The 10,904-nt window shown below is 37.8% G+C and overlaps 1 protein-coding gene across 1 annotated transcript; it reads left to right on the top strand.

Annotated features, from left to right (window-relative positions):
• Positions 1-2,107: 2,107 nt before the first annotated feature.
• CETN3 (centrin 3) lies at positions 2,108-7,022 on the top strand. Its single transcript, XM_063295432.1, has 5 exons — positions 2,108-2,310; positions 3,536-3,671; positions 5,203-5,317; positions 5,826-6,017; positions 6,786-7,022. The coding sequence occupies exons 1-5, from the start codon at positions 2,294-2,296 to the stop codon at positions 6,827-6,829; spliced, it is 504 nt and encodes a 167-aa protein (XP_063151502.1). The 5' UTR covers positions 2,108-2,293; the 3' UTR covers positions 6,830-7,022.
• The last annotated feature ends 3,882 nt before the right edge of the window (positions 7,023-10,904 follow it).

The following is a 10,904-nucleotide window of genomic DNA, read 5'->3' on the forward strand; positions in this document are numbered from 1 at the left end:
CGACAGCTATGATTTCTATGTATATCTATAGGAAGATAAAATAGTTGCAACTGTCAAGTGGTATTTTGCCTGCGATCAAATCCTGTCAAACTTAACTTTGGTTTCATTTGCAAGGTTTGCATAAAATTGGTGAAAGGTGAAAGGTCCCCTGTGCAAGCACCGAGTCATGTCTGACCCTCTGGGGGGATGCTGCTTTTGCAGCATTTTCTTGGCAGACTATATAGCGGGGTGGTTGCCATTGCCTTCCCCAGTTGTCACCTTCCCCAGCAAGCTGGGTACTCATTTTACTGACCTTGGAAGAATGGAAGGCTGAGTTGACCTGAGCTGGCTACCTGAGAATCCAGCTTCTGCTGGGATCGAACTTGGGTTGTGGGGAGTTTTGGATGCAATACTGTCACCTACCACTCTGCACCACACGAGGCTGTAGCTTGCATAAAATTAGGAAATGTCAATTGCATTATTACTAATGATATTAGAAAATGGAAATGCTTTCAAATAGGAACTTTAGCATAGACAAAAAGCAGCCCTGGAATATATTTAAAAAGGTTTGTAAAATTGTCAGCTGTAGGCAATTGATTTTCTTTTCTTTTTCAAGTTCCACTATAATTAGTGTGTTTTGGAAAAGTTTTATTAATATGTAGATGTTCAGCACCCCACTGAGAGTCTGTGTATGATTAAAGCAGGGTACAAATGTGACAAATAAATAAATAAATAAATAAATTTTAAAAATGTTACATCTGTGGAAGAAATAAACTCAAGTCCTAAAATTACACTTACCTGCTAAACTTAATAAAGTAAGTTATATACAGTAAATAGATTTCATGAGGTGTCATATTAGGGTCAAGGTGCCTCCCAGCACTGTCATTTCAATATTAGGATTTACTTAATCCCACAATTTGTCATTCCTATTCTAAAGGTTTATTTGATCCTTAAATCTGTCACTCCCTAAGTTGATTTGTCCATTTTGAGGCCCATAGTTCTACTTCTAAAGAAGTGTAATTCCTGTCACAGGAACTGCTAGTCCAATCTCTCAAAACCATCCCAGTCCTGTTTAACCATATGATTAAAATCTTTATTTACTGAACAGGTTTTTAAAATAATACTTCCCAACATCTAAGGAACAGATGTTATCTAGTCTGAGCAAAAATAATGTAAAAATGCATGTATTTAAATGAACAAAATTTTGGGAAACTGAAGATGTTTAAGGCATTCTTATACAAAATCATGTTAAGATTTCAGCCACTGAAAACAAATGAATAAAATGTTAATTTTAATTTATTATAATTTTATGATTTCTAAAATCATGGAGACTGCATATCATATACCACTTGATGCCCCACTGTCAACCCTTTGCTTATGTGACTGTTCTTAAAGCTTGTAATGATAATAGTTCAAAGGACATGGTCTTGTAAAACAAAAGAAAGCAAGATAAAATTAACCGTTACAGTAACATAATAAAAGTGTGCATGTGGTTAACATGACTCATTCTGGTTCCTTTTAGGATCCAATCCATGGCCACTTAATTTGTAGTTCACATTGACCCCAATAGTGTCAATTCCATTGTCCACTTCCCGTTATTTTCTATTATTTTGCTGTATTTGTGGCAAACCTACTCATTCTGATGGGATCTAGAACTTCCACCCGAAAATCCATCCCGCTTTATAAGAGGACAAGTATAACCCTCGCTCCCCACCCCGTCTACAGTATATATACCAAAAACATGCTTTATGCGTATGTTTTTATTGTCTAAACGTAAACTTAACTATTACACAATAGTACAGACCTGCCTTCTAAAAAGACTTTGTGCTGAAGGAGTACGCTGACAAATTATCTCAAGCATTTTACACAATGAGGGTCCGCGTTAAAGGGAGTTCTGCAACTCCAAACATTGAGGCTCGGAGGGGCGGGGCATCTACGTCAATTCAGCACCAGACTTATTCCCCTCGCCTTCGTCTACCTTAACTTTAATGTGACGTTGGGCTCGCAGTGTTTTCTGGGTAGGTTTGGCGGGTATCCAACCTTTCTATGGTAGACAAGGAGGGACGCCTGAAACTTGACTGACAGGCGGCTTAGCCAGTTGCTTTGGGCTACACACAAAGAGGCGTTGCAACGTCCAATTGTAGCTGAAATCTGAAGAGGGAAGCGGCATTGTTGGCGGAGAGACTTGGGGTTACGTTCCGCTTTTGAGATAAGGCTGTTGTCGAGTCTGAATTTCGGGTTCAGTTGATCATAATACAAGAGATACGCTCTCTTTTCCCCGCCTGGTGTCCGGTTCAAGGGGTGGGGCCAGGAAATGAATTTGGTATCGAGGTGGGTACGAATGTTCGGGAGGCGGGGAGAGTACAAGTAACGATTCGCTTCTTGTTGCTATGGTAACGTAACGTTTTCCCTTCGCGCGACGTTTGTCGCGATATCTGCCGTAGCGCGCGATGGTTTCGTGTACAAGTTGAGCGGTGCGCTGCCACACGTGTTATTGTGCTGAGGGTTGTCCACACATTTCCTCTTATGAGATTTCCAGGGATAATTATTTCTGCCTGTTTTCTGAGTTGGTTCAGGTGCAGCACCAAACCTCCTTGACTAATCTCGAAAGAGAATCTAAGCGGACTTGGTTAGTACTTAGATGGGGAAATGCCAGAGCTGTAGATTAGAAAGGAAAGTAAAAAACACATCCCAGAAGAAGGCAGTGTGAACGGTTTCCATGCTTTTACTAAGAAAGCTGTGTGTATGTGCTGGTGTGTTTACCAGGAGTCAAGGGAGTCTTCACCTTGGAAAAGATTAGCCATCAGATTTTTGCAATTCCTTTTATTTTCTCCAAAACTGTTTTTCTTTTATTAATGTTTTTAAAATAATAACATTAAAACAGTTCAACTTTATAACTGCTTGTAGTTGTAATTTAAAAATGGACAAAATGCCAGTGGGAAAATGTTAAATCAACAACAGAGCCAAAATTTGGCAAGATAATGTGGCAAGTGATGTAGTTAGAGCTGGATTTTCTGGGGAAGTTCTAGATCTCATCAGAATGAGTAGGTTAGCCCCAAATACAGCAAAAACTTTTTAAAACAAATACTCAATGTTGATACAAAATGGACATTTACAGTTATTAAAACAAAGGTAATATTTGGTAAGAAATATTCATGAGCATAATCAACCCATTATAGGTAACTTCCTGTGTATCTTGTTATAATAGTAGTGCAGTGAGCATTGCTGGTACATAGCAGGCCAAGTGAGAGGACTGGGAGGTAAATAATATATGCAAAGGATATAAAAGGTATGTGAGTCAGAAAGGTTAAGAATTTGAAGTTCGGAATATAAACAATTTGTAATACAAGTGAAGGATATTTATGCTATAAATGTGTACATACTAGATAAAAGAAAATCTCATGAGAAATGTCATTTGCTTACTTTTACTTATCAAGAAAACCATAATGTTCATCCACTAAAATGTGTTCTAGAGCTACATATTGTTTGCTAATTGATAATAAAAACAAATGATGCTTTCTGTAATGGATTGCACTTTTCTTTGGTTTTTTTCTAGAGCTGAATTTTCTGTTGAAAAAGCCAAGAGAAAGAAAAGAAGAGAATTAACTGAAGAACAGAAGCAAGAAATTAAGGATGCTTTTGAACTGTTCGACACTGATAAAGATAATGCTATAGATTATCATGAGCTAAAGGCAATTCATTTTGTCTTAAAAGTCTGATACCTTCGTTTGAAAAATTTCAAATTACTGGGCTTGGTATTCAAATATGTGATATCACATATAACTTTTGTATTAGGCAGTTAATTGCATGTTAATTTAGGAATGGCAACAATGCAGGCGAAGCTGTTAGTATATTATAACATATAAAAGCATGGCCAAGGAACAGCGTTTGCAATAAGATTCTTAAAGCCTTAGTATATCCTATAGAGGAAAAAACATTAAAGACTTAATCAATTCAACTAAGTTCCATTTTAGCAAAGGTCTTAGGGGAATGTTGGTGGACAGGGCTAGAGCAGACCCACATTTACTGTAATTCGACAATTCTTTGGTTAAGAATCTCAGAAGAGAAGGAAATTCTAGGAAGATATTTTCTTGAGTCGCCCAACTTGTATTCTCATCTTTCTCATGTACCATTCCATTCCATATTCTCTGTCTTTATCTTTGTCCCGTTACCTTATATGGCTACCTGGCACTTACTATTTTATTTGGAAAGCAGTGGAAAAAGCTGCATAAAATCTAGCAGTGGAGTCCCCATTTGGTTTGTGGGTTTCTTTTTATGAGGATTCTAAATTTCTAAACTGAAACTTATGAAATACAATTTGCTATTAAATTTGTCTGATTTCAGCATGGCTTATTCCTATATAACTGATCAGTTACTGCCTTAAGATTGTGGGTAGGTTCATAAGGGAAGAGATGGTTTTTCAGTTAATTTCATCAAACTTTTTTCAGAAGAATAATTAAAATCTTGAGTTACTAGTTGTAGTTGCAAACATTTTTCAATGGCAGAATCATGGAAAGCAGTGTTTTCCAACCATGGCAGCTTCCTAATATGAGGACCAACCTAGAATTTCTAGCCAGCATGGCCATTACTTAAAATTTAGGGAATTGAGAACATTACATCTGGGAACTATCAAGGTTGGGAGGAGGTGATATAAAGTATATTGTAGTAATCTAAATGAGAGCTAATTAAGATACATGGATAGCTTTGGCCTAATCACTGTAGAATCCCCCACAGTAATGCTTGGGGATGTCTTATTAGAAGGAAATACTGTCATGGTTGCCCCCCATTCAGATGGACTCTAGATCAGAGGAAATGATTTAAAAAAGGCTATTTAGGTGGATTTTCCTGTCCCTGAATCCAGCAGGCTAGATTCCTCAGGGTAGAACGTTTGCCCTCATGTTAGTTTCCTGGAACCGAGCAAAGATTTTATTTTATCATTTCCTTGAAAAATATAATCCAGATAAGGTGACAGATTTGAAAAATGCATTTAATCAGTTAAATGCAAAATGTCACATTTAATTTGTTATTGCCACCAAGATGAAAGGATCTTAACTAAGAAAATAGATAGTTGTGCCCCTAGAAAATAATGAACTAACAATGTATCCCCAATTTTTTTTGTGTTTTTCCTATTCTTGCAGTACCTCATACCCAAATTTAGTTTACAAAGAAAAGTTATTTTTATGTACCAAATTGAAATGTGGTATTTCTGTCTTTCCCCAAAAGGTGGCAATGAGAGCCTTAGGTTTTGATGTGAAAAAGGCAGATGTGTTAAAGATACTTAAAGATTATGATCGGGAAGGAAGTGGGAAAATCTCCTTTGAAGACTTTAATGAAGTTGGTAGGTGTTGGAATTTAAACAAGTTATTGACAGGAAAACAGTAATTGGTAATAAAAGCTTAGTTTATATGTATTTTAATAGATATGGAAACATTAAGTATTGACACAGAGAGGAGGTTTTTAATGTATTAGGAGGTAGGAGAAAAGAAGAAACGATCAGTATTTCAGAATGTAAGCTATATTTTCCTATTGTTTTATTTATGGGAAAAATATAACTTTAACACATCCTATAATATTTTTTTTTTTTCTTAATGTAACTGTGTTCTCACAATGTCTGTATAGCTGGTAATAAGAATCAGAGATTTCTTTTACTGCTTTTACTAGAGAATAAACTGATGTGCATGTAAATACAGACTGACATTTTGGTTGATGATAAAGGTGCATCTTTTAAATTGAATCATAAAGTTGAAGTATGGAACAAAAATAAAAGTTGTTTCTGTGCAGAATATGATTCCAGCAGCAAAAAAAGGTCTTTATAGAAGAGGTGACCTTTTATTTTTCCATTTTAGTGACAGACTGGATACTTGAAAGAGATCCACATGAGGAGATACTCAAGGCATTTAAATTGTTTGATGATGATGATTCAGGTAAAATAAGCTTAAGAAATCTGCGTCGTGTGGCTAGAGAACTTGGGGAAAACATGACTGATGAAGAACTTCGGGCAATGATTGAAGAATTTGATAAGGATGGTGATGGAGAAAGTAAGTTCTGAAGATGTTGGATTTATATTCTAATTTTGGTTCAGAGAAGCAAAAAAGTTGTGCACTCTATTTGCTGTCTTTGAAATAATTTCATCATGAGACCTGTGGAAATAATTCAATGATTTGCTATCCAAAAACCTCAAATCCTACAAACTTCCAGTGTATTTAGAAAAGAAATCTACTATCTTCCTATTCAAAATGAGATTTTCCTTGGCATGTGTTGATGGAGATAGCTTGTCCATTCTGTTGTGTGTAATGAGTAAATATACTGAAATGAACATCTACAGTATAAATAACTAAAAAATAAGCATGGAAATCTACTTCTTAATTTAAAAGTGATTGTGTTAGCGTGAACAAATACCAATAAATATACATTAAAACTTAGAACCCAAGACCCAAAGGAGATGGATGTAGTGGTAATTACCTATGCTTATAACTATATATGGCATAACAAAAAACTTTTTTAAAAATTATTTTTATCTGAAAGCAATTACTTATCTCAAAGTAATTTGGGGTGTTTAGAATGGCTAGGTTATTTTGATTTCTTATAATAATTGGTTCCCTCTACTAATACTTATCCATCCATTAAAAAGGATGTACTGCAGGATTTTCAGTTGAAATTGCCAGATTACCTTAATTTTTTCTGAGAAAATACGAATATTAGCCTTCTTGAATATGGTTAAGTTTCAGGTGCTACATTGAGTGATAAAAACTTTTGAGTAAGAAATTTGGTTCATATGTAATTGGTTTTTTTTTTCTTTTTAACAGTCAATCAGGAGGAGTTTATTGCTATTATGACTGGTGATGTTTAATATTTCAAGAAATGAACTCGATACAAAAAGGAAGGATTATTAGTTTTCAGCTCTGAAGCTGCAACATTTCTATTCAGTTAATATCCGTAGCAGGAGCCATGAAAAAAAATTGTTAAAGGACCAAAAGAAATATAAAGTATATGTATTAAGAGGTTAATATTTTATATCATTATTAAATTTTAGAATAAGCATGTTTGTTTGAGTACTCATTTGTAAAATAGCTTTGTATAAAATGTTTAAATTAAATCATAAAACCTTTTGACATTATTTTCGCATTAGCTGTGGCCTTAGTTTTATATAAAAGTTTATCAGACATCCATTTTAATAAAGTCTTCTTTTTATATTCTGTAAACTTTGTTGGAGTATTTAATCCAGAGTCTGGCCCAAGTCACCCAGCTGGCTTTTGTGCCTAAGGGGGAACTAGAACCTGGAACAAACACGGTGTATCTCATAAATTCTACTAAAGTGTTCCAGGTAGGCAGCAGTTCAGCAGAACCAAAACCAAAGAACATTTGGTTTGTTCTGGGTGTCAGCTGACAATATCTGGAAGACTCAGCCTGGGCTTCAGACTTCCTAGTACTGTCCTTTCTCTAGCTCCTTTTATGCCACATTTGAAGCCAAGGACGTAAAAGGCAGCCAAGCAGAGGTAGGAAACGGCAGGACTGGGAAGATCGGGGTGGACAAGCTATTTGAATATGCCATGCTCGAAGCCAAGGGAGTTGGCGGCTATCCAGTTGGCACACCCACTCCTTTTCCTTATGCTTAGATGCTGTTGTACTTGGCTTCAAGCATGATAAGCAGTCATCCAGATTTTTTCATTAATCTGACAGCATTAGCCCTAGGCTTTTTTGAATTTAGAGTATTAATTTGCTCTGGGGTTATAGATACTGTAATTGAAAGGAATGAGGGAAGAGAGAGGTTGACTCTGTTTTGGATTTCTCATACAGGACATAAACCTTTCAGTGAATTACTCTTGTCCAGGACAGGAGGACATTTTTACAAAAGAATCCCATTGGGTCCATTAAGGGCTTATTTTTAAAAAGTTTTAAAATAAGCTTTTCCTTCTGAATTTAGCCTAGCAAACAGGAATATGACTGTATTTCCTTCTACTCTAGTATTTAAAGGATCACCTACAGATTTATCTGTTGTCCAAACTCCTAAAGAGGTGACCAAACCAAATGAAGCATCAGCAAAAAACTTCTGTAAAAAAAACCCCACTGATGATGACTTGGTAGATATCAATGTGCATGTGAATTCTGTGTCCTGTTGATTATGAAGCTTTCAGAGTGCTTTTGAAGATGACCCATTCGCTGCATTGGCATCCTGAATTTAAATATCAACAGGAACCAAGAACATGCACAGGGTACACACACGTGCTCCCATTCCCCACAAGCAGGCCGATCAATGTGGACTAGTACTGTTTGCATTTATATTGTGTGTGTGTATAAGAACTTACTGTAATAGTGCACGCACATTCACCAGTACACACCATGATGTTACCTCCAACATTTCACCAGCACACACACTTTACTTATGTATTTATTAAATTTAGAAGGCTGACCAACTCCCAAATGACTCTGGGCAGCTTGTATAATTGAGGGGGAAAAAACTGAAAGGAGAAAAGGACATGTCCACCTAGACAAAAATCATCTGTAAATTGCAAAAAAAAAAAAAAGCCAGGGGTTCAACAAACAATCTAACCATAGGCCTGGTAGCAAAGGCAGTTCTTCAACCAGCACCCTGAATTGCACCCAGAAATCAACTGGCAACTAATGGAGCTTGTGAAGCAGTAACAACATGGGGGTATTAAGGAATGCCCATTATTGCCTGCACTGCTGCATTTTGGATCACCAATTATAGCTTCCAGGTGGTCTTCAGGGGCAACCCCATGTAGAATAAATTGCAGCAGTCCAGTCGTGAAGCAACTGGTGCATGGTACTGAACCCCAACTGACAGATAACCTCATTCAGTGGTTTCATATACATGTTAAACAGGAGGGATGAGAGCACTGAGCTCTGAGATATCCCATAAGCAAGGGAATGTGGACACAACTTATCCCCTCCTGCCAACACTGACTGGAACTGCTTCATCTCCTGGAGCCCCTTGGAAAGGACTGTACATGAAATTGATACACAGAGAGGGGCTGCATAGAAGCAATGTGATCCAAAGCCTTTGTTACATGCTTATTCCAGGCTGCAGCCAAGGCCTCAGCCAAATTGTCTACCAGATCCTCGGAGAAAAGCCAAGATCCCTCTGCAACCCAGATGGATCCATAAATTGCCTAGGGCAGGCCTATCTAACACCCCCTATCTCCCCACAGGAGTGGGTGACACAGCATGCTGAAATGGACTGAAGGTAGATACCAGATTATGTTGCAACTGTGCCAAGATAACCATATCTACATGCAGCCACCGGTATGCATTGGGCCCTCAATAACTTTGGACAGGTCCATGGTTGCCATGGAGGCAGAAGCTCCTAAGCTGCCCTGGACTTAATATCATCCAGTGGCAAATTAGTCCTCAGATCTAAAAGCTTTGGGTTTCTATGACCATGAAATTATGCTTGAATTATGCTTGAATGTTGGCTGCCCCAAGCAGGCAGCTCTTTACCATGTAGTTTGTGGCCATGCTCACTTTATGACCAGTACCTCAGTACGAAGCAGTATTATGAGAAGTTCAGAGGCCTGCAGTAGGAGACATCTCCCCATTTTCATACCATTTGTATTAGTGTACCTCTCTACTAGAGAGAGGTAAGGAACACACACTTCGTCTCAGCTGACCAAATGTTTGAGGTGATGTGGATATAAATGTTGCAACTTGCTGCTTGCAGCAGTCTCAAAACTTCCTCCCTACATCAGTAATACAGGGAGGGTACCACCTGCCTGCTTCAGATGGTACATGAAGGAATTTGGCACCCTCTATCATTATGAACGGTTCGTCTTCCAAAACCATCATCTGCTCTCTTGGACCACCATGTCTGATATCTTTCAACCATCTGCCACTTGCTGCCAAATGTCTGCTTCAACCATTCCTTTGCACAGGCATCTTGCTTTAGTGATGCCAGAGATGGGAAGGATACCTGGATGATGCCTAAACTGGTGTTTAAGAATCCCTGAGATTAAATGATGCCTGGTATCCTTCCTCCTGCTGAGCCATGCTATACAGTGGCTGCACGAAGAATAGCATCGTTATTCAACCATAATCTTTAAATGCTCCCATACCATGCTGTCCTCAGATCCTCAGCATGCCTGTTTTAGTGATAGTAGGCAGTCTGCAGCACATCTGGATCACCACTGCCAGCACATTCTGTGAAGTCAGATTCAGAAAGGGTAGATACTCCTCTTCCCAACCTTCACTTGTAGCCTCTAGATTGCTAATGGAGGGAAATGAGCTAACTGCCTGAAGCATCAACCCCACCACTTCCTCTGGTTTTGTGGGAAGAAGAGTTCCTTCCCAACACTGGACCCTTCCTCAGCCTTACCCATCACTTTCCCAGCTGATGACACCACTATTGTCTTAGGAATGGTAAAAAAAAATCAAGCCTCCTTGCATCAGTCTCCTTCCATCGTTGAGCAGCAAGCTTGGGGACTGCCTTCCACCTGAAAAGCTGTCTAGTTGACTTAACTCTTCTGCTTAGGATGTATTAAATTAATCCAAGACCAATGTTGTTTTTGACAGACAAAATGGAATGAATGCCATATGGTCTGTGTCAGGGAATGAATCTTTGTCAAAAGAAGTGGGAATTACTGTATATATTTGGATGCTTCTCTCTATTATATTATGTGAAAGTGAGAGTTGGGTACATCAGGAAGAATATAAAAGTAAATTGAACATAGTGGGGATGAATTACTTGTGTAAAAAAAAATGAGGTACAATGTCATCACAAGAATGAATGGATGCTAAATGAATGTGGATTGAATGCAAACGTAAGAGACCAATACAAAAGAGGTACTTTGATGTAGGCCAGGTCAGAAAACAGGCACATTAAGAACTACTGGAACTCTGCTTTATTGTTATAAAGTGTAATAACAGATTCTTGAAAGCCTGAGAAAAAAATTCTCTCTTTGTCCCTCTTA

This window comes from Candoia aspera, chromosome 2, assembly GCF_035149785.1.
Source record: "Candoia aspera isolate rCanAsp1 chromosome 2, rCanAsp1.hap2, whole genome shotgun sequence".
Classification (NCBI taxonomy): Eukaryota; Metazoa; Chordata; class Lepidosauria; order Squamata; family Boidae; genus Candoia; species Candoia aspera.

Excerpts from the sequence above, each read along its gene's own strand:
- CETN3 (XM_063295432.1), top strand. Across the intron at positions 3,672-5,202 it reads TAGATTATCATGAGCTAAAG|GTGGCAATGAGAGCCTTAGG; the intron begins GCAATTCATTTT and ends TTTCCCCAAAAG. Across the intron at positions 5,318-5,825 it reads TGAAGACTTTAATGAAGTTG|TGACAGACTGGATACTTGAA; the intron begins GTAGGTGTTGGA and ends TTTCCATTTTAG.